The sequence below is a fragment of the Chinchilla lanigera genome, unplaced genomic scaffold (genome assembly GCF_000276665.1).
Source record: "Chinchilla lanigera isolate Chin_1 unplaced genomic scaffold, ChiLan1.0 scaffold00042, whole genome shotgun sequence".
Lineage (NCBI taxonomy): Eukaryota > Metazoa > Chordata > Mammalia > Rodentia > Chinchillidae > Chinchilla > Chinchilla lanigera.
The window spans coordinates 5,347,999-5,372,225 of NW_004955443.1; the positions used below are offsets into that span (position 1 = coordinate 5,347,999).

Below are 24,227 nucleotides of genomic sequence, written 5' to 3' on the forward strand. Positions count from 1 at the left end.
CTTTTTATCATAGAAATATTATCTTTACAGTTTGAAGGACTCTGATATGGCATTTGAAATGGATATTCAATTACTCCTTTATTAATAATGGAATTATTAAAATTATTTTTAATATAGTTTTATCTGGGTTTTACATAGTAATGTTTGGTATGAGTGTAGCAATAACAGGTTTGCATGGAAACAAGTTATATAAACCACTGAGCAAATATTATTACTAACTAGTAGTCAAAAATAATCAAGTTGTTATTTTCAGAGATACCTTAACTATGTCATAATCATGATTCACCTGGGTAATTTTTTAAGTATCCTGAAATATTATACAAAGGTAATTTTCATTTACCAGAATTAATAAATTCAGCTCCTGACATTTATTTTATATGGTATAGTATTATAATTTAAACCAGAGTATATTTTAAGTTTGTTCTAAAAGATTGGTATTCTAACTTATAGAAGATCAAGAGTTTCTTCCTATATAGACCACTATACTAAAAATTTCATGTAAAAATATGAAGACTTGGTTCATGATTAAAAAAATGCACTTTGCTCTCTTAGCTACTTGAGGGCAAAAAACAGATATAACAAATGCATATTTTAACACATTTAGCTTTTAATTCCAAATATTTTCAAAGTTTACATTCAGAGCTACAGAATGTTCTTAAAATTATTTTACTCAAATCATATGCAAACAAAATGTGAATGGTATCGTTCTTAGTATTTGGAGTAATTTTATTGCTGATGATTTCCGCAGGCAGCCATGTTGTTCAGTTCCGGAGTCTTTTGGACAGGTTTGTTGTTTATCCCCGTGGCGTCGTTGCTGCTGGACGTGGTGTACAAAGTGTAAGTGTGCACTGCTCAGTTATACACGCAGAAACACTAATGCATAGGAGTCCTCAGATTTCTCCAGCTGTGACATCAACTCAAACTTACAGAGTTTGCAGAATGGGAATTGGTAATGTTAGTTAATTTTAAATACATAAGAAGAAAACGCATGAGTTAGGAACCAGGAAACTAAATTAGTTTAAAAGACCATGTGAGAAGTAGAGCAGGTACTTTCTGTTCACCTCAGAGAGAAGTACAGTCATTGCACTAGAGAAAATTATGTGAAGGGGTATTATTTTTAGAAATCAGTCCCAAAACTCATACCAGATAGAAGAAAAAATTCTTCTGCCTCCAAACACATACAGTTTAATAGTTTTGAAAAGACAGTTTTTGCTTGCCAGATTCTAAACATAAAGAATACAGAATGGGAGAAACAGAACCTTTACAAGTTTTTCTCAAAGGTTGTAAGTTTTAAAATGTTATCTCTTCCTACAAAAAAAGGTGTCATTAAAGTTAATTACATGATGTTTGGTTAATAACTATGACAGTTTTAATATTATAAATCTGAATCATTTAAGACTTGTACCTGGAATTGTATCAATGCACAGAATTACAGTAGATTTTTAGATTCTGTGGAAACACAACTCTGCTTCCTGTTGTACTCGTCCACATCAACAGCATGCTAATAAAGCAGGCATCTAGTTTTGTAAAACCTTCACACAAGTATTCCCATCCTTCTTTTCCACAGTATCAAGAGGACTGCTTTTAAAACATTAGTAGATGAAGTTCAGGAGCTTGAGGCAAAATCTCAAGACCCAGGAGCAGTTGTGCTTGGGAAAAGGTAAACAACTTATTGTCTATTGTGTATCATTTTTTCCAAGTGAACTTTAATTAACACCTTTTTTTACTAGTGGTTGGAAATAAATAGTAAAACTTTCATTTATCGTCTAACATGGAGCTGTCAGTGTTCCTGACGGATTTTGGAATCAGAGAGGTGTGCGTTCAAATTAAACCTATCAGTTACTAAGCTGTGTGTGGCCATGGTCAAGTTGCTTGTTGCTACTAAGCCTCAATTTTCTTATCAATAAAATAAAGGTGATATCACCTACCTAAAGTGCCATGAGAATTGAATACCATAAAGCATATAACACAGTGCCTGGTGCTTGATGACCATTAAATAAATGGTAGTTACGCATAGTTACTATTAAAATGAAAGAGAAGGAAAAGGCTTTCAGCTGGAAACAATATCAATAATAATAATGATGATAGTATAATATATAATCAAAACTCATAATGTGACATAGGAAAAACTGCCCAGGAACTGCCTTTGTGGTCAGTGTTATTAGGAACCAATTTATATGTCATCTGTAAAGTGGAGGTTGGTGGCCAGCCTAAGCACAGTGGCTTCCTGCTAGAGGAGAAGTAAGTAAAATGGATGTGAGGAAGGAAAAGGTAGCAACTAATTACATTCCAAGCCAAAGACCTGTCAGACTGGCTTTACTGCCGGGACTATTTTGGGAGAATAAGACTGATGTCTTTATTTCAAAAAAGTCAGTACATTTTGTCAACATTGCCAAAGGGGAAAAATTCAGATTTCTTAGATTCTAGCAATAGTTGGTGTGCTTTAGTTCCAAAACACCATGGTATTTTACAAGATGTGATTGAAATATATGGCATTTAATTTTTTTTAATTTATTACACTAAAAGACACATAGCCACTAACTCCTCTCGAACAGGTCCCCCACACTTCAAACACACTTACTCTCTCATTCCTACCACTTTCTGAAGCAGTTCTGGAAGTCCTATTTCGTGAGCTGTGGTATAAAGCTGTGATAGAAATACAGTGAGTGCCGCTGCCGAGTACCATTCAGCAGAAAGGCAGGCTCATAAAAGCATCTGGTGCATCCTCATCCACCTTAGCCTGTGGATCTGGCACTGTGCAACTTCTTGCTCTTCCCCAAAGTCAAAGTGACTGTGAAAGGTAAACATTCTCAATCTGTTTGTGTTGCAGCTAAAGACAGGAAAAAGGGCTTCCAGAATTCCTACACGAAGTGACAAGGATAGAATAGGAGTGTTGGAAGCAAGGGAGAGAACATGGGGGGGGGGTGAATCGTAATGTGTCATTTACTATCATAGTTTTTGATCATCTCACATATGCCTCTCAGACTTAGCACATGTTCTGCCTTGTCACGGAGCAAGTACCCCTCTTACAGATGGGGCAATCCGGTCCTTAGCTTTCAAAACCCAGTTCAGTTGCAGTTTTGCAACTCTTCTTACTTAAAATTGATTAATTTCTGGTGTACTATCTCTGTACTTTGTGTATACTTATGTTCCATTTATTGCAGTGGATTATAATGTGTTTATTTACCCTGTGTGCATTTGTTTCCCTACTAGATTGAGCCCCTTGAAAGAAAAACCTTCTTAGTCATAGCTACAACCCAACACCTAGCTCGGCTCCAGGAACTTAATAGCCCCGGAAAAATATTGTGGAGTAGATGTTAAATGGTCAACAGAATGAACTAAGGGAATGAATGAATAGGAGAGGATGACTGGGTGGTGGGTGATAACGATGACTGATTGACGTGTCAGTAGTGAAATAAATATCCAGTCCCTGCAAACAGAATTATATGTTGTTCTTCCCAAACTAGATAATACCCAATGGAGCAGTCGTTTACTCTGTTACAAATAATGCAACTGTTTAAAAAGATCTTCCGAGTTGATTATGCCCAATTTTTTTATTCTTCCCTAAGTACTACTCTTAAGCTCAAATTATATATTATACAATTGTATCAGAGAAACTATAAATTTTAAGCCATATATGACTATTCACACTTATAGTAATTTCTCTTTTTTCATTTTCAAAAATTGAAATATCCCCTTTATAGTAACTAGCCATCTTTAGTAGAAATAGTGTGCCACTTACCATATTACCCAGAAAATTATATAGTATATTCCATTAAATTTTAGGAGGAAAAGTATGTTTCATCAATCTAAATGTATTACCTTTGAGCTAAGGTAGAAATCACTTTCACTCTAGCATGCTAGAGAGTAATCCAGACTTCTCTCCCGATTGGCTGTATTGTCATAGCTTCTTGCCTATCGGGGACAAAATTACTCAGAAACTGTGAAACCTGTGGCTCTTTGTAACTTTTATTTCAATGTACTGTAACACTGGAGACCAGAAACACTGATAACTACAAAAGGCAAAAAACGCCTGAGTTTAAATTTTTCTTGTCTATGTGTTTTACAGCAAACATTTGCTAAAAAAAAAAAAAAAAAAACCTGAACCATTTGTCCTACAAGTGCACTGATAGTGTTCATTCATCCTACAGTGTAAAGATTTATCTATTTTATAGCAGGACTATTAATGTTTTAGAATATGGGCCTCGCAGATCCCACTTGGATATGACATCCATACGTTTCATGTAACATCTTACCATTTCTTTAAAGAAATGACTTCAAAAGCCAGTGGTTAAAAATAAGGTTTTATGGATACTGTACACTTAGTTGAGAAGGGGCAACTCTTTTGGGGTGTCACCGGAGTGTGTACAAAGCAGTGCATTATATAAACAGGTAAATATAATGAGATTCATAATTGTACTTTTCTAGCTATAGACATTAAACCTCACACCAGTAGTGGCTATAACTACATAGAAGTTCAGGCTGGGATCATCAGGTCAGTCCTCACTGACTTGTCCCTCACCAGCATTTGGCCCATAGCCTTAGCATAAAAGAAAAATGCAGAGAATGGGTGAGGGGTATCAGATCATTTAGTTCTGTGGACATGATGGGGCTTTCTCCAGCCTTTCTTTGTAGTGTTTATCTTCATGAAAAGTAGCTTGAACATTGCCCCCAAACTAATAAGAAGTTGTATTTTTTTCCACATTTACACTGAATTTTCTATCACAAATGCCTTAATGTGAATTGAAGGTAGAGGGATATATCGAATGTTTTTCCTCGGCCCAGTCTCATCTCTGCAATAATGGCTCTTCCTGACATTTGTAAAGAACAGAGACAGCATGAGGAAATGCTTTCTCCTCTAGGACAGAGACTGGGCCTGTTAGAGTCATTGTTCATCTCCCCACCACCACCAGTACCTAGTTCAGTACAGCTTTCACATGAGGGGTACGCATTTAACACTCCACAAATGAATGCTTAGTTACCTTCTGCAAATTCATCGTAATGAGCCAACCAAAATAGTTTGCCAGCCCAATATATGGATAAACGCAAGTTTACCACCCTTCAAAGATCGTGGAAATTACCTGAAGACAACACATTCCAACACGTTCCCAAACTGTACGTGGGTTTTTACCAGCACTAACAAGTTTTTAGTGTTTCCAAAAGAAATATTATATTTAAGCATCGTATCTTTTCACTCACCTCCACCAAATACCTAAGTTGCAACATTTTTGTGGGTTTGGAAATAAGGTAGCAATATTTAAGTGGTAGTTGCTATGTGAGTGCATTAAACAAACTCAGAATTTGCATAACTCGGTATGTAAATGAAAGACTGTACAAGATTGAGGAAAACTGTTAGCCAAAGTGGTAATAGATGTGCTTCTAACTAGAGGGTATCTTTTTTTTCTTGGTTTTCTCACAGTTAAACTGAACAAAAATTGACCTTTTGCTATATTAATGTTAATGTATTATTAGTACATTTTCTAATATGACTTGCTAGTAATAACAGTACAAATAAACATGAGAGACACAGAATTGCATACATTCTAAAATGATGGGTCATTCCCTAAAGGTAGAATGGGGCACTATCGCTGCTTATTTACAAAGCACACTCCTGTATTTATATTCTGGAAGAGAGACTCTCCCCTGTAAGGAAGGACTCATGCAGAAAGCTTGAAGTAGCTAAGGAAAAACAAACCAAAGCCTCATCATTTTCTGAGGAAAGCGGTGGAATGGGGCCTTAGAAATGGATACCCATGTGCAGCCTTAAACATCATTCATGAGCTAAGGTTGAATATAAACCAGGGCATCACAACTGATCCTAACAAAGTTCCGTGTGTGACGATCTCTGTTCTAGCTGCTTTGTATAATACATCCCTTGGGATCTAGAGCAGAAGGGCGGGAGGGACTAGCATTTGTTAGTGCTTCCCCACTGTCGGTCACTAGCGTGACACTCCCTAAACCCTCACAGCCCGCCTGAGAGTTGCATATTGTCCTACTTTTTTTGATGAGATGACCAAAATAGGTTACCTACAGGACCAGCTAATAAGTAGCAGACCCAGAGTCAAACCAAAGGAAGGCTCCAAAGCCCATGCTGTCTCTTGAGAAATGTGCTTTCCTAAGAAAGAGACTTTCTTACTGCTTTTAAAAAATTACATCGTATTATCTATTTTAATCACCATAGCATTTGAAAGATAAAATTCTCCTATCTGCCTTCTTAACACTTTAGCAACACAATATTACAGTATGATGCACTTAGGAAACCTGGGAAATGCCTTCTAGGAAGGCGCAGCTGGCCTAATGATACATTGCCACCATCCAGTCTGCAGTAGTGATTTCAGTTTTAAACACCAGAGGCCTTGTCCCACCCCCCATGCTCTGCTAGCAAAATCAGACCACCTGCTGCTAAAGCTGCCGACTTCCTCCATGCAGTTACATATTTTAGGGTCCCTCTGGGTCCCAGGGACTGTAATGTTAGATCATTTAAAGAGTAGAGTAAGAAAAGTGACTTAGCAAAATGACCCCTTCTCGTTCCTTATATCTGTTTATGTCCCTGGTAGGGGAAAAAAAAAAAGTTTACAACTAACAGAACCACCAAAGTTTTAGAGTAGTTTTCTTGTTTTAATACAGCTAATTCCTGGTGACAATAAAATATGCCTACTAAGTACTAGTTAACATTCCTAAACTTTTAAAAGTATGTGTGTGAGATTACTGCAAATGTCAACATTTCTAAATATTTTCCTTCAGTTTTTGCCTTTGTGTGTCTAATTCATTTCCACAATGAGTTCATTTGCAGGGGATCCTTTTTTGCATATGATAAATATTGTTCCATTTCAAGGTCTCTAAAAATTGGCAAGATGCAAAGCTAACATAACTTCCAGCAACTTAAGCTTTTATAAAGTGAGAGAAAAGATGGAAATTTTTCAACTGAGTTGGTTACAGTTATTAAAACAAAACTGTATAAACATTTGCTGCAATGCATGTGGATTACTTATTTGTTCCTCATGCTTATTAAATTCTTTGATATCATAGCAGTGTTTAATAAATCAACTAATAAAGAAATGGCCTGATTGGGAAGATTAGTGATGTTTGTTAAATTCATTTCAGTATTACTCAAATAGTTAAATTCATTTCAGTATTACTCAAATTCATATATTCAACCTATGTTTAAGTTCCTACTATTTAAGGGACAGATCTAAGTGCAATAATGGGGAAATGTATGATTTCTTTTAGAAAATGCATGATTAAGTATGTGGGTTTGTATCTATGGAGACATTCTAAACATTTATGGAAAAATATTTTTCTTGTTATTTTAGCTAGTAAAATTATATTGTGAAATCATTATTTTTAAAATCAATTGATATATTTTAAACTATTAGAGTAGTAATAAAGTTTTTCTAACTAAAAAGTCCATAAAATTTATTATTTGTATAGTTTTATAAATTCCTTTAACATAACTAAAAATATTGTTTTGCATGAAAGTATGTGCAAAGTGTGAGAACAATAATAATTAGAGGATTTTTTTTTTTTTTTTCTAAAAATGCTACACTAAGGATATACAGAAGAAGGTTTCAGAAGTTAAAATACTGGATGATTTTGTGGGTTTCCTTATTGTGTTGTACAGGTTCTGTGGTTCTATCTGATTTAAATATAACAGCAACTGAAGGAGAACTGAGGAAATCTTACTTTTACTCGGTTATTATTAGGGATAGAGCTCCCCCTTGGCAGTGGGGAATACAGCCTCAAAAGAGTCCATATAGGATTTTAAATCTCCTTTGCTATCTGAGCGAATGGAGTAAAAAGACTCCTGAGGCCGCAGGGCTCAAGGGGACCTTTTGTTTAAGTCCGGCTCTCCTTGCTGCTCCTGCGCCGACCGGGCTCTGCTGAGTTGCTAATTCACCTAGCACGTTTGCACCTGCAGTCTCACCGAGAGGGCGCAGCTGCTCAAGAACGTGTTTAAGAAGAACCACGTGAACCTGTACCGCTCTGAGTCTCTACAGCAGAACCTGCTCCGTGAGTATTTGAGTTCTTAATTTAAATAAACTATCTGCCATTACCCTCTCCTGGCACTTTTCGGAGCAGTGTGTTGACTTGAGGAATATTTAACTATTTTAAATTAACACATAAAACATGTTTGTGTATCTGCAAGACGTTATGCTTAGAGAATCCTTTGGCCACCACCCACTCTTTTTTAATAGATACAGCATTTTAAAATACAGCTGTTTCACATAAAGAAAAACAAGGGTATTTCCACATTCTTTGCTCCTTTAATTCTTAAAAGGAACCGGTAAGATAAATCTTAGCTCTTAAAAGCTGCCTCTGTGTTGTTATCTTTTCTACTTGAATAACTTTGCAAGAGCCTGTTCAGCTTTCATACAGCACAAGGAAACATATATTTTCCCCTCCAAAAATATTTATGAATATTTACAGTTGTAAGAAATTATTAGGTATCTTGCCCTCTTAACATTTCAGGGATCTAAAAGAGGATATAATATATAAAGCCCAGTGGTAAATTTATTTGTGCTGGTAATATATCTTTTGTTTCATGGTGTTTCCACATAATTTATTTGCACTTATATGCACTCATGTTTAATGCTTTTGCTCACTGTGCTCCAAGGGGCCTTTTCTAAAGACACGATCCCCTTGGGGGCCGTTTCACATCCCCACACCCATCCAGCAGAATGAGGACGTCTGTGAGTTCATGTGTAGATGCTGAGAGCTAAAGAGAAAGTTACTCAAAGGAAGCAAACCACTTTTCCACCATCACCAGCTTTGTGTTTATCTCCTCCTTGATTTTTATTTATTTATTTGTTTTTGTTTTTGTTTTTTTCCTGTACTCGGAATCGAACTCACAACCTTGCGCTTGCCAGGCAGGCGCTGTGCTACTGAGCTAAATCCCCAGTCCCTCCTCCTTGATTTTTAATTGATAAATAATTACATGTGTATACCTGCAGAGTATAATGTGCTGTTTAATATATATCCATGGAACAGTGATTCAGTCAAGCTCATTAATGTGTTCATCCTCTCAGCTACACACTGTCATTCATCTGCCTGACATCTAAAAATCCATGGGCCCACTTAACTCCTTCACCCCCTACAGTAGGAGGGAAGCAAAATTAAGTGGGATGGAACAGAGATATGCAACAGGCGGCTGAGGGGACTTGAAGGGTCCTGTCCAGCCTAAGAGGAGCAAAGTTCACGGGATCTACACTGGCAACCCTTAGTCATCCCACTCTCCATTTTGCAGCTCGTCTCTGTCTTTCCAGATGTTGAAAGTTAGTGTTTTATGCTTTCAAAGGTGGAAGGGGTGCATGTGCTCCCCAAGTTAGACAATGCGTACTCAGAACTCAGAATACCACTGATTTTCATTGGTGTCGTGATAATGATTTCTGTTTTCCTTACAGATGGGTATGCTTTCTCTCAAGATGAGAATGGAATTGTTTCCCAGTCTGAGGTGATTAGAGCATATGACACCACGAAGCAGAGGCCGGAGGAGTGGTGATGGAAGGGACTGAGAGGCAGGCCCTCCTGTCTCTGAGGAGAGCTACCGCAATCTAAGGTCGTTGCCGCAGTCTGCTGACCAATTCCAGTCTGGTCCATGGAGAGGAAAGGTGGATCTGAGCTCGTCTCGCTGATGGACCTTCAGATTCATGTACATTAGAGACATAAGCACTGTGCAATCACACTATGACACCATCTCTCTCAGATTCCTTAGAGAATTTGCTAAGGCTTTGTAAAGAGGAATTGAAAATGACCTTGTATCTTGCCAGAGTGATTTCTTAAGCTGAGGAGAGGTCAGTATTCTTATACTGTTGATGGGGGACTGTAACTATCAGTTCATTAGCTATACCACAGGCAACCAATGATGGAAAAACTCTAGAATGAAGTTAAGTTAAAGGGACTTTTGATATCCAGACTTAGATTTCAGGATATGCTGAAACCAGCATTCTTAAAGAACTTACTCACCTTACTGAGTATTTCTAAACAAGGCATTATTACGTGTTTGTGTCAAAAACCATCCGATAAATGTTTGCCAAAGAAGTTCAGTAAGTGTATTTCTCATTCAGTAGCCATTTGCCCAGAAATTTTAAGAGAACGTTTACTTCCAGTTCTGCTGTAAGATCTATCTGCATGCTTGACTTTTCAAATGTGAGAGTGACTTGCAAAAATGAATATTTCAAGGCATTTGCTACTAAAATCTGTGATGTCGCACCTTCAGCCTTACAAGTGCTTCTTTGTCTTGTTCAAGTTAGAAGGCACATGTGTTAATGTGACTGTCATTACAATACTGATTTTTAAACTTGCATTTGCATCTCATTCATCTCTGATAGTTTCATCATCCTTTAGAGTTTTCTAAAAATCTGGCTTCTGCTGTGTCTAAATGATGTCATTTTGTCTTAAAGTTTCCCCTCTGAAGAAAATTATGCTTACATATTTATGTGGGGTTTCCAAAGCTTCTGTCTAGATGTTTGGAATAATATGTCGGATAAGTGCATGGGCTTTTGTAATGTACATAGGCTCAGCTTTTGTAATGTGTTTTGGTTCTCACTGCTGGCTCCCACTAGAGATGCCTGCTGATTTACGTAGCATACTCAGTGTTATGGTGGCCGTCCCTTTACTTCAGCCCGAAAATTAGTTCACAGTTCACTTGCATTTATCAAGCTGATCCTCAGATTAGTCATGTGCTACTTACTGGGACAAATAAGGAGTGTATTTTCCCCATTTTAAAAATACATATTTTACTCAGACCTGTTACTTTATAGTCAAGGAAGGCTTTTCATCCTGGGTATGGTTTACTTACATGTTTTAAAACATATGTTCAGTTTAATAATTTTCAGCATTTCCATGACATCGGAAAATGCCTATTTTGCTACTAACATACAGTAAATGGTGAAGGGGATGTTTAAAAACCACAAGTTTTCTATACTATTTTTAAATAATGCTTTCGTTTAAAAAGAAAAAGGAATTCTAGCTTTGAGATATACTTCAAAGATTGAAGCAAACTTTTTTGCCTTTTATTCAAAAGCCTGTTTGCCTTTAAGTGGACTTATCAGCAAACTAGATAGAACTTTAAAACAAAAATTCAGTTAGAATTGAGAAAGGTGACTTTTCCAAATTGCCCCAGGTTTAATCGTTTCACATTCTTTTCCCCTTTTTCTAATCTAGATTTAAAATTTACATATATATATATAATTCCTTTGTATATGCAGCTGGTTACAAGTATAAATCCACATTTTCTGCAAATAACATGAATAATACATACAAGTAATACTAATCTAAAAAGAATAGGGAGTTTATCTTTCACTTCTCAGACTCTTCTCATTTGAGGTTCAGATTAAGAAAATCATGAATCAAGACATCCAGCAAGACTACAGATATAAGGTCTAAGATCATCTTCAAAGTTCTGGAGTTGCAGACTTTGTCTACTGGATGGATCTTCAGAGTACATTTTCCTGGACCTCTAAACGGCGATAGTTGAGGTCAAACCACAAAAATCAGCACGAATGAAGAGAGCTGCTTCCATTTGCTCTCATCAGTTGCATCCTTCTCCAGACTTTTATTGGCAAAATACTATGAGTAAAGTAGAATTGAATTTTCTGACTTAAACATGAAAATAAGTTTTATTTTCATTTTGAAACATGGACTGTTTCGACAGTGCTCTTCAACATGAAAAGAATACTCATAGTTAATCATTGAACACCATGCTCTGAAATGTGATGGATTTATGCCTATTTGTCCATGATCCAATTTTTGAATTATGGACGTTAGGCCAGTCTTTGCTTATCGGGTGAAGGTAGGGCATACGAGGTAAGGGATAACCACTTTACTAAAACTTGAAATACAGCATTAGAGTTGCAGTGACTTTACAGTTTTACTAAAATTAGAGAAAATGCTCTGAGTTTTAATCTTCCTGAATTGGGGAGAATAAAAGACATAGTTTTACTAGGATTAAAACAACCAATCAAAGCGACTTTTACCATTTATTTTCTAAAATAAAGAACACATACTCTTCAATGTAAAAGTTTGTTGTAGAGACTCTGGCAAATGCTAACATAGTTTCTGTATAATGTTTACAATTCAGAAAATACTCCTTGTAATACAAAACCTTCATTCCTTTAGCACTGAAATGCTGGAAGTTGCTTTAATGTTGAATACTGCACAGTGGTACTGAACATGGACTTTCTAAAGATTTTATATATTCATATAGGAATAGATCAGTGGCTCTTGCCCGGGAAGATGTAGAGTTTATTAGCAGGAAAACTGTTTCTCAGGAATGAAGTAAATTTAAAATGCGAAGTGTGCTCCTTCCCTCTCCATGCATTTGTGCTCTTCTTTTGCACTGGGCGGGAAGGGTTAGCAGTGTTGGGAACTCACTGGAAAAGCTTCCCTCAAATTAGGTGCATGTGTATTCTGCTAAATGAAGATAGCCACTTACATGGATTGTACGGTCATTGAGTGGAATGAAAGAGTCCTCTTAATTGTCCAGGGTGGGAAGGAGGGATAAATTACAGAAATCAATCATCATTTATCCTCATCATAAATTTTAACATTTTAATTTTTAAATTCAGCATTCTGAATATCAACTGTGAGAGTCACATGCTAAGTTCTTCTGCATTGTGTGTACTGTATGATATGTATAAAATGTTCTTTCAGAAAAATGAAGGCTAATCGGAAAGTAAAAGATTATATATTCGTAATTTTTAAATTACTTGTGTCGTAAGTATTACAAAGCCACATAATCATTAAGGCTTGTTTTCATGCAATTGCCCTTGATAGTTCTTGGTTTTGAAACTTATTTCATTGACTCTACCTTTAACCTTATAAATAATCATCTGCAAAATTTATCAAGAAAATCCCCAGCTATTTACATCACAATGAGTAGCTGTGGAACTCTTTTTGTAAATTACTTACGGAAACACCATGCAGTTCAGTGCCTAATAAATGCTTTTTAATGATGAACGTTTGTATAATGTCTCTTAAAGTATCATCGTCTGATTTTTCTCACATTAAAACAACTGAAGTCACTTGTGAAACTTACTGATACTTTGCTACATTTTAATTAACCTTCAACAGCTATTAAAGTGGAATGTAAGTTAGATTTTGAAGGAAATGAAATAAATGTTTTCCATTTTTCACCTTGATTTATTTTCTGTTTGAGAGCAGCTGTGTTTTTGATAGGTTTATGGTTTGCATGAATTAATATTTAAAGTGACCCAGGCCAATGCATGACTATTGCTGTAAATCTTGATGTTTATTTCTGCCTTACAAAATTCTATCATGGCCTACCTGGAATTTAATATTCAGTGGGCAAATTAACTGGTCCTCCACACGTCTTATTTTTAATAAGTAGATTATTTTACAAACAAATTTGAACAAATTTAATTGAATCTTTGTTTAGCTTGCCTCTAAGAACTTTTCTTAATAAAGCTTACAAAACTTCTCAGCAAATAAATCTCCCTTAAGTAGGTGAAAAAAAATCTCGATTTCATATTTGCTTAGTTTGAATTAACAGCAATTTTCCATAGGTAGTCTACTCCTACAAAGATGTGAGCAGAATATTAAAAATATATATATTTTTATGTTTCTTGGTTCTAGAATAGAAGCCATAAAAGTGGTAAATACTGTTTGTTGTTTAACTCCTTCGATCTTTGTTTTTTACATTTTCAGCTTTATTAGGTTAAAAATAAAAAGGCAGCCTTGGAAGGCAGCTATGGAAAACTGCAGTTTGCATTAAAGATAAAAGTAGTATTTTCAGCTCCATGAAAAACCATTCCTGCTGAAACTGCTGTAGAAATTGTGAAGCTGCATGAGTGGAGAGTGTTGGTTCTATGATTGTGTAGTTTTCTCAGGTTTGTTTATCTTGATGTTCAATGCACTGTGTTTTATAAATAGTTATTAAAGTTGAGTATATTCATTTCTATGCAGTGTTATGTGTCATTGGCCTTTTGTGGATGTGCATGTTTTAAACTGCAAATTTTGAACATTTTGTCCACTAATTGTTATTAAAAATGAAATAAACTTTACCATTACATAAAGGAATTTGTTGAGGTTTTGATTGCTAGTTTTAGAAAACATTGCTTTATAAAAACCTTCAAATCCACAGTAACTATAGTCTGAGAAGGGGTACCCCTTTGATAGCTTTGTAGCAGTGATATACAAAATATCCCTTCATTTTAATCCAGCTAAATGAAATGCAAAATGGAGGCTGTTAACTCCAGTTTGGTAAGAGGGCTAGTTCTGATAATTAAGAAAGAAAAATTTTTATAAAGTTAGTGTATTTTGAGTCTTTAGTCAGAAAAGCCTCACAAGATTGTCTCTATTACATGTTTAAATCAGCTTGCAAGTAAACAACTCATTCATGTCTGTCCTTTTATGTTGGCTGAATTTGCTAGGTGTGCTGAAACAATTCACTTTTTTTTAATTGATGAGAAAGTGATCAAGTTTAGCCAATAACATTTCTAAAAAGTAATCAGAAAATAGTAAAATTGAACATATGATCCAAAAGTACAGGGAAATAACCAGAATTGAAAATAGCTTATCCAAAAGAGCATCCTTTAGTAAAAGCCAAGCCAATGAACAGTCAGTTTGGTAAATTGCTAGAAGAGGGTTAGTTCGCCAGTCTTGGAGGAACCTTTCGAGGAGCTTCTGATTTTATTAGACTGAAGCCACGTGTGTTCAGCTGTCTGGCGTCCCTTGCCCTCTCCCACAATCGCAGGGTCAATCGGGTCTGAATCTCCATGTGAAACCATAGCAAAACAATTTATGGAGAAATTACCTGTGAACTGTAGCATATGATTTTCACATTCAGTGCCATTCCTCTTAAAACAAGCACCATGTTTACACTGACCTAAGGTATCTTCTACTACTACCATAAGGAAACAGCAAATTTGAAATACAGTCCCATAAGTTGAGGACATTATCTCCATTTAAGTTTGTTTTGTATGCTTAAGGCCTCTCCATTTCAGTAATACACAACCAATCTCACTTTAATGAATAAAAATGTTTCTAACCTGGATAATTTCACAAGTAAGCTAATAAAATTTGTTGGAAAATATGGCACATTTTAACATTCAGTCTTTCTTTCAAAATAAAAACTACATAAAAACTATCCTAGCAATGGAAAAGAATTCTTTGCCAGAATAATTTCATTAATAATGAACATTTAATTGCAATTTTAGTTGTGTGCATATGAATATGTTAATAATTTGTTCCCTTGATAGCTTAACGTGCCTATAAATTCCTATTTCTCCTGAACGTATGCTAAATACACTTTTTAGATTGTGCAAAACTGAACCACTAATGGGCCAAATTCTTAGTCATGACTGCGTCCACTTTTCAGGAAATCTTTTTGTTAATCTAATTTTAGACAGAAAATTTCTTACAGATTTAAGTCAATCTGGAAAATTCACTACGATAAGTAGCTAATCAATATTCACACCAACAAAAGGAAAACAGATGGGAAAACTAAAAAGAAGCAATCCATTTAGACAAAAGTATCAATGGACTTTGGAATGAATAATAAAATTTGAAACATTTATTACATGAAGTATGTTTTCTAAGGCATACGAAAAAATTAATGTATAGATCTTGTGTAGTTTGGATCTTAAATGTCTCCCCAAAGCCCTTGTGTTAAAGGATTAGTCATCAGAGTTGTGCTACTGGGAAGTGGTAGGACATAAAGGATGTGGGGCCTAGTGAGGACCCTAGATCATTGGGAACATGTCTTCCAAGGGGATTGTGGGACTCCTCTCTTCCTCACTGTTCCCTGTCTCAAGATGTGAGCAGTTTTTCTGTGTCACATGTTCCTGCCAGGATGTGCTGCCTCGCCATAGACCCAAACCAATAAGATGGTGACTGGTCACAGCCCAGAACCTCCAAAACTGTAAGCTGAATAAATCTTTTCCCTTTGTTCAATTCTATCCCTGGGTTTTTGTTACAGTGAAAGAAAGCTGCTAACATAGACCAACATCTCTGTTGGATGGAAGAGTGCCCCACCCCAGGCAAAAAAAGGAATTTGGCCAATGGCTATCAAGGATTAAACATCAAACTGTAGGGCCATTTTCTCTTTTTCTGTCCCCTAAGCAACATGGTATCTAACCTCCTACAGTATTCAGCCTTTTTTGTTGTTGTTCTAGAGCATTACACCTGTTTTCTGTGATTTAACATTCACATCTTAGCTCCCTCCCGGCTAAAATGTAAATGTGATGTTGTATCTCAACTTCTTATCAAGAGAACCTTGAGCAAATAAGGTACTATTGATGTCTCTACAAAGGAGAAAATAAACTAAGTGAAGTTAAACTCCAATATATTTTCTGAAATGTAGTCTGGGTTATTTTTTCCTGAGAAAATTAGGCCTTTTAGGTCTAATACCTTAAAAAATACAGAGTTGCAAAGCAGACCTAGATTCAAATCTTGACTCAATTATAGTTTATTTATCCTTAGTCATAGTGGTTAATATCCCTGCCTGGATTTCTCTATTTACAAAACAGGCATGGCATAGTCCCTACTTCAGATTAGATTAAATGACACAACTCATAAAGCACTTAGGACTAATAAGTATAATCCAGTTATTGGCATAACTATCCTTTATAGAACAGAACTCTCTCTGATTTTCACAATAATTCTAGCTTGAGGATATTAAGACCCAAGTTCTTCGTGGTACTAATAAAAGCTTGAGTCAGGAAAGTTTCTGCTGAATTTTGTTGGTGTGGTACATAGTGGTGAGCATCTCCTTGGGAATTTCAGGTGACTTGATTTGATCCTTGCTGTCCAATCTTCCTAAATCGAGGATGTGATCAAGTCACTGTCCCCCATAAAATCCTCTAAGGCTCCCATTTGGTATATATCCAACCTACATGGTGTTCAGGAGCTCCAATCTGCCCCTGCTTCTCTCTCCACCCCATTCTTCTTCTGAGTTCTCTGTCTGGTTTCCAGAATGTTCCTCCTTTCACACTCATGGATGCATCTTGCCTAATATGCTGTTCCTCTTACTCCCACCACTCCTTTCCTCTCTCCACGCAGTTTTCATTCCAATCCCACACATCTCTCAATGCTCAGGTCTCATAGCACCTCCAGAATAAGACAGTGCTCTTTGTGCCGCCAGGAAGTGTGATGTTTTGTGGGTTACAGCCTGTGAGCTTCCCAACAGCAGGAAGATAACAGGATAACATAATGTAACAATAATATAGTACAGCCCAAGTATTTGTTGTCATGCCTGAACCCATAGTAGATAGTGGCTTAAATCAGAACTGCATTTTATAGGACCTCTCTCACAAGGTCTGAGTCATAGGTGAGGAATGGGAACCAAAGTCTTATTGAATGGGACAGTGTCTACAAATCTGCCATAGGCTGACTTTATTACCCTAAGATCATGAGTACTAACATTACCAGCTACGGAGCTTCAGCTTCCAGAGGGAAGACATGTACAAAGACATATACTGTATATCACCAAGTATATGGGGATCTGATTTGATTAGTTGTCTCCGAATGCATAATTTTAAACAAATTATGGCTAGTTAACTTGATCAACTGGGGCATCCTGCTAAGGCAAGGAAATCTGCAGATGTGAGCTTTCTGAGTCCCTTAGCACTGGTCTGCCTAATGGACATAAACTCTTCTCTACAGGAATGGCAAATAAAATTGTTCTTTCTGGGGAGGAGGAGGTTGCACCCTCTAGAGGACATGATGGAATCGCATAAGGGCATCCTGGTGTTAGAATGTTTGGGGGGAAAGTGAGTGTGTTATCGGCATTCATCATGAAGGACCTGATTATAACAGAGACACTGCAAGGCATGGGAGAGTCTATATAACAAAGATTTATTGTCCATGAGCACGACTTTAGGATGTCCCAGCATCCCCATCAGTGGAAAACTCTATAAGAAAGTCTCTTAGTTTACCTTGAATTTTCCAGATACACAACCATGGTGCAAAGGAAAACCAAACTTTGCTTTTTTTGCAAAATTTACATTAACAGCAGCAATGCAACTGTATTTGAGTTGCCTTAGTATGAAATCGGAGATGTCAGAAGGAGTTAGTGTCTGAGCCCTTTGTTAAGTCTGCCCACACCGCTGGTTACTCTTTGTAATAACTTACCTTCTTTTTCTTTCTCCTATTTACCATTAGAATATTGCATTGATTTTTTTGTAATTATGGGTATCATGAGTTATATTAGCTATCATTTTTGGATAGTTATCTCAACATATTTGTTCTGAATAAAGCTCACTGAGTCCAACAGAGCTGAGAATCATCACCCTTTTTAGAAAGTGGGCATTGTACTTTTAAAATCTCCAGTGGGTTTTTTTACCCAGAGACATGAAAATCTCATAGTAGTTGCTTCCCTGGTGTTTGTATCTGCTTTTACATACCAGTGCCATTACTGACCAGCTGTGGATCTTGAAGAAGTTCCTGCACTCCTCTGTGCCTCCAGCACCAAATCTGTGTAACAGGACTTACACTACCTCCCCGTTTGGAGGATGGCGTGAGTGAACACATGTACTTAGCAGGGTGCTTGGAGAATAATAAGACCTCGTAAAGGATAGCTTAAAACTACAGAAGGGACAGTATCTAGCATGTGAAAAAAAAGTCTAGTGATATGAGTGTGTCCTAGAACATGCTCACAAATGTTTAACTTCTTACATTCAGCTGTTTTATTTTCTAAAATCTTGAGATACGTGAAGTCAAGCCATTTTCAGACACGGAAGAAAGAAGGAAACTAAAACTCATTGTCCCCCTCCCTGCCTCTGGACTGGCCAAACGGATGTCTTTGACCTGTTGTCCCCAGCTGCATGCAAACAGGCAGGGCTAATCAATCCCAGAGTTGTAACTAACTCTGAGAACCACCAGAGTTCTAACTCTGACTAGTTTTGAAAAGGACTACTAAGGGTGACATGGCAAAAGTCAGTTCACATGAACTGGACTCCAAAACAGCACCCTCCACGTTAGGAAATACAACTGAAGGAGACAGGCCAAGGTGGGGAGGCCTGGCAGGAGACCAGCACACGGCAGGTGTCCTGTCTTGGCCTGACCACTTGACAGAGTAGGACCCACAGTACTGCATCTTCTGTGTGTCCCTAGTAGCAGAAATCCAGGTTCTTCTGTGAAGTATCCAGATACTGAAACTCTACAAGCCCAGTGACACATCTGAGAACTGCACGCAGCCCACAGTCTGAAATGTCTATCACAGTTTACGTCCTTCACTGCTTTCACAAGCCCCGATGCAGAGAATATTTCTTTTACTTTCAAAATATATGGTAAGTAAAGACATTTCCTTTTATTGACTAGCACTAAGGGGATAAAGTAAAGTACTCTGATTTAAAATTTCAAATAGAATTCATGAAAATTATTTTATTTATTCTAACCCAGCAGGTTATATGCCCAAATATGTAATCATTAGACATGGAACTCAGAGGCATTTGAGACATGTGATATTAAATGATTACACCAATAGCTTTACTTTAAATTCCAGAGTTATTAACATAAAAATCACAGTGTGACTACTAAATATTTAGTATCGTCAATGTGGTAAGTACATTAAATTACAGTTCTTTACATTTATACATAACTCATTTTACAAATAAATGTTTTAAGACCCAATTGTCCAACTTTCATTTAAACACTAAATGTTGCTGAACAAAAGTCTGTAATAAATATTCCCTCTGGTGTGTAGGGAAAGTGATTTCACATAGAACCTCTGTTACAATGAATGTCTAAGTGCATATTTAAAACTTTAAATCCATATGGTTACTGAAATCTTGTATTATGACAAAACTCTCACATTTTAAACAAAATTTAGTTATTAATTTAAAAAGTAAATGTTCTCACCGTGCTAATATTATTCATGGTTAGATTACTCCCAAAGTTATAAATAGGTGGTTCCCTGTCCCCTCAAGTTTACTTAATAGTTAATTTTTAAGTGAAACTTTGATAATCACAATTAGGTATTTACTTATATATTTGTATGTAACTTGATAAACACATAAAAAGGAACATGTATTTCTCTTCTAGGCAGTGTAGCTGAATTTTCGGCCAGACTGCAACTTTAAAGTCAAACTGTTGTGCATTTTTCATAAAAATAGCATAAACTGAAATGGAATGGTCACGATGCTTGTAAAGCCAAACCTTCTGTGACTAGAGCTAAGACCCTAAGACTAGAAGGCACTGTATCTTCCTAGCACTTTCTTCCATGACGAGGAGTGGTTACAGGGGAGCTCTCAGTGTGGCAACGGCTACAGTGCTCCATCTGTCTGCCACTGACTACACACAGTAGCTTCATGGCCATGTGCGGTCAGGTGGAAGTGAAGTCTGGACAGCTCTTCCCAGGTAGCGGGGGCTCCTGCTGGAGAGGGTAAGCAAAATACTGGGGTGACACAAGGAAACCGGACGGCTGGGTCAGGTGGATTGGGTGGCTTGTGGTATAAGGAGGGGGTGGTGAGGGTACCAGACAGCCTGGCTCAGCCCTGGCAAAAGAGAACCTGCGGATGGAACCACCTGTGGAGCTGGAGCTGGTGGCTGTGCTGGACTGCCGGGAAGGTGCCCTGAGGTTCGTGGAGGTCAAGATCATGGGCAAGGTCTCCGTCTGATAGCTGCGGAGCGAGAAGCGGATTGGCTGCTGCGAGGGCTCCTTGGGTCTCAGACAGGTACAACAATAAATAGCCACTAAAGAGCCCAAGATGATGAATGCAATGAAGATGGAGCCGACGATCAGGAAGGGAACGTAGACAGGCTCTACAAGACAAGAACAGAACACACACATACACACGCTCAGGAGAAGGGCTCCCAAACTTTGAGCTTTGCTTGGGAAGTTTAGGGGGCGGCAAGTGAAAAGTACAATATTAGCACTATTGTCAGCTGTAACTTTTCAAAGCTTGTTACTGGTAACTTCCCAAATGCAAAGTGTGAGGAGGAAATGTTCTTTCTACTCCTAGCAGGGAGGAAGCAAACTGATACTACAGGCTCTGTTAACAATTAGCCATCGTATTGCACATCTGGAAGTCAGAAAAAAACAGAATCCACCCTCCTGTTCATGCACTGGAGGGAAAGTGTGAGTTACTATAACTCTAGGTTTAAATCCAGGTTTTAGTAGTTTTGTCACGGTGAGGCACTTAGGGCTTTGACCTGTCTCTTAGACTGACAATCCATATCCTGCTCAGGGATCTCCAGTCTAAGCAAAGAGAATAAGGTTTATTAAACGAGATCTGCAGGACTTTATGAGACTCCAGAAAGAACAGTTTAAATAAATCCATAGTGAGCCCCACTCTACCATGTCTCCTACTCTAGCACAAACTATCAGCTCTTACTGGTTCTTTGCAGAAACAATTTGGGATGTTGACTCCAGGGGCCACACTTCTGTCTCCATTCCCACCCAAGGTCTGGGAAAGTCGGCTGAACTTGAGATGGACCATGATGAAGTTCTTAGTGCTGGCAGCTCAGACTTTACATATGAGTATCCCTCAGACAGGACAAACTCATTTCCTTCTCTCTCCACAAGGCAGATACTGTATAAAATCTCCCACCCCAGAAGCATCCTGGGCATTTCTCCATTTCTCTCCCCTGTCTGATAGTACCATGCTGGGATGTAGCCTGCAGTTTAGAGGTAGAAGACAGAAAATCTGCAGTAGCTACAGCCCTACTGTGTGCTGACTTTTCCTTTATCTGAGTCAAGTCTCCACGGAAGCCCTGTGAAATGAGCAAGATCTCTCTTCTACATGTAGAAATCTACCAGTGTTTGTCACTTTCACAAATACACAGCCAGTGAATGACAGGTAACTCTCACCAACTGTGTGCTGCCGAGTATAAGCTCGTGAGTAGCGCCCCCCCCACCCCCCCCCCCCCGCCACTGTCCATGTAAATAGCACCAGGTGAACTTACTGGGCACTGAGCTAAGCCTCATACACTCATTTAATCTACAAATCAACTACTCTGAGAGCAGTGTGTCCACTTTAAAATTGAGAAGCTGCCAGAACAGCTAAGTAACTTGCTCGAGGTTCCACTGCTGGTAAATGACAGAGCCACTGTCCAGGATTTGCCTGATCCCAGACTTTGGGCGTTGGGAGACTGACTGCCCCTCTAGCTTGCTGTCCTCTGGCACCAGAGAAGCCAGGACGTCCTGCCAGAGACTCAGCGATTAGCTCTGTGCTCAGAGGAACCGAGTCCTCAGGGTCAGGGGAGGGAAGCCATAGGGGGAAGAGTGTTTTGCCACACAGGCCAAGGATAGCCTAAGGTTTCCTACTTTGCACTGCAATCTTTTCTCACTTCCCAAGTCTTCTAGATTGGACATTTTGAACCCCAAAATTAAATCCCAAGAGGGTCTAATGGAGGGCTAAAGAAGCGCAGACTTCCTTTTCCCTGGGTTATCAGTTTGAGGGGAAGGGGCTTCCAGCAAGGTTAACGATCTCTCCAGCCTCTCCCGGAGACCTCCTTTGCCTGCTGCGCGCCTCAGAGTCCTGGGGAGTCACTGGTTCTCCGCTCCGCCTGCTTCTCCGGTTTCCCGGCCATAAAACCAGCGCCTCCAGCTCTAAAAGGTTTCCCTGATGTTCCGATTAAGGTGGAAAACTTTTTTCAAGGTGTAAATTTCCTCTGCTGGGGTCATGATTTATTCGGCTCTGAAGGGAGCGGAAATTTGACCCGTGTTTTCCGACGTGAGAATAGGGGGGCGGGGAAGCCCCTACGACCCTAGTTTCTAAATCTCCACCTAGCAGACCTGGGTATTTCTGAAAGGCCTGACAATAGCGGGTGGGCCTCAGAGGGTAATTTGATGCAGAGAAATGAAAGGAAGTCGGGAGAAAGAGACAGCGGCTTTGAAATGCCACCAAGGGATGGGGGGTGAGAGAAAGAGAGAGAGAGAGAGGGAGAGAAACACGCGGCTCAAGTTCCGTGACCCTGTAAGGCTACAAATGACCGTTGGACAAGAGTCATGTTCCTTCCCCATCGTCCCTCCCCAAGTGACCAAGGAGCGCAATAAGGGGCCGGCCACCCCTAAAAACCCTAAGCCTAGGTTGGTGCTCCCCAGATGACCCTTCTCTCGGAGCTCCAGTTCTTTTCCCCAGAGCCACCAGGTGCAAGCCCCGCTGTCTTCGTTTTCCCTGCAAACTTTGCCCGGGACAGACCCTTAGGGAACGCATGTAGCAGGGAGCCAGACTGCTAGGGAATAGGGCCCCCAAACCCACAACGCACCCATCTTCCCTTGATCCCCTACACAGCTGGGTGCACTGTGGGCGCAGACCCAGGGAGGCCTGCCGCGCCCTTCCGCGCGCAAGCAAGCTTGCGGGACGCACGAGGGCCTGGCCTCCCAAGACCCCGCGCTTACGTGCAGTGATGCCGGGGTGCTCCAGCTCGCCGCGGTCGTTCGTGCAGCCTCCCTGCTCCAGCCTGGCGTCGGCCGCAGCGCAGCAGTAGCGGAGCGCGCAGGAACCGCAGCAGATGGTGGCGTCCAGCGTATCGAAGTCCTCTGGGCACTGGAAACCCTCATGGTAGTTGCCCTGCACGTCCACCCAGCCGTGGCAGTACTCGCCGGGCTGCTGGGCGACCGCCGGGTCCCAGCGCAGCCAGCCCAGGAGGAGACAGAGCGCCAGCAGCGCCCCCATCGCCGCTGCGCGCGCTGGGCGGCCAGAGGGACGCGCGGCCGGGCTCCGGGAGGGACTCGCGGCTGGGGCTCAGGGCGCACCACGGTTCCGCCTTCCCCGGGGCTCGGCGCCCGCTTGGCGTGGGTTAGCAGGGGCCGGGGAGGCAGCGGGGGCTGCGCCGCGGGCTGTGCAGGCCAGAGGTCAGCATGGTGCTCGGGGCCGAGGGGCGGAAGCCCGCGGAAGGAGCCAGCTAGGACCGCTGCTGCCGCCCTCTGCCCGGCTCATTGCGCTCCGGGCGCGAGGGGACCGTCAAGTCCCCGGCCACCTCCCTCCCCACGCCTCACGGGAGCCATCGCGCCCGGGGCGGCCACATCCAGGAGCGTGCAGGGTCCTGACTTGTGGCTGTGGCCGGTGCGAGCGGAGCCCAAAGGAAAGAGAAGTGGTTCCCACGTGCAGGACCCCCGCCCCTGTCTGTCACGCGAGCAGGAGACGCTCCCGCGGCGGCCAAGTGCAAACCGCGCCGGGTTGCTGACAGGTCTGCCTGCCGCGTCCTTTAAAAAGGAAGAGGGAGGAGGCGACCGCGAGGGTGAAGAAAGAGTCCGCCCTCCCGGGTCGCGCCGCGGGAGCTAATCACGGCGGCGCGGGGGTGCGCGTCCTGCCGCTCGGCTC

General features: G+C 39.8%; 2 protein-coding genes across 7 annotated transcripts in view; one reads left to right on the forward strand and one right to left on the reverse strand.

Moving 5' to 3' along the window:
• Atp8a1 (ATPase, aminophospholipid transporter (APLT), class I, type 8A, member 1) overlaps positions 1–14,033 on the forward strand; it is a 219,983-nt gene extending 205,950 nt beyond the window's left edge. For 2 of the 4 annotated variants that reach the window (XM_005391918.2, XM_005391920.2), the window contains 4 exons: positions 749–837; positions 1,568–1,660; positions 7,919–8,010; positions 9,402–14,033. In XM_005391918.2, the coding sequence (XP_005391975.1) occupies positions 749–837; positions 1,568–1,660; positions 7,919–8,010; positions 9,402–9,499 (372 nt within the window). In that variant the 3' untranslated portion in view covers positions 9,500–14,033. The remainder of the gene's footprint in view (positions 1–748; positions 838–1,567; positions 1,661–7,918; positions 8,011–9,401) is intronic. The other 2 variants (XM_005391917.2, XM_005391919.2) reach the window with 1 other exon arrangement.
• A 5,274-nt stretch (positions 14,034–19,307) lies between these two features.
• Shisa3 (shisa family member 3) lies at positions 19,308–24,093 on the reverse strand. Of its 3 annotated transcripts, none has more exons than XM_013518029.1 (3): positions 23,303–24,093; positions 20,485–20,721; positions 19,308–20,329 (listed from the first exon to the last, which is right to left on the reverse strand). In XM_013518029.1, the coding sequence occupies exons 1-3, from the start codon at positions 23,577–23,579 to the stop codon at positions 20,223–20,225; spliced, it is 621 nt and encodes a 206-aa protein (XP_013373483.1). In that variant the 5' UTR covers positions 23,580–24,093; the 3' UTR covers positions 19,308–20,222. The 3 variants fall into 3 exon arrangements, with proteins under 3 accessions (XP_013373483.1, XP_013373482.1, XP_005391978.1); XM_013518028.1 differs by having other exon boundaries at positions 19,308–20,332; XM_005391921.2 differs by having other exon boundaries at positions 19,308–20,721.
• Between the last annotated feature and the right edge of the window lie 134 nt (positions 24,094–24,227).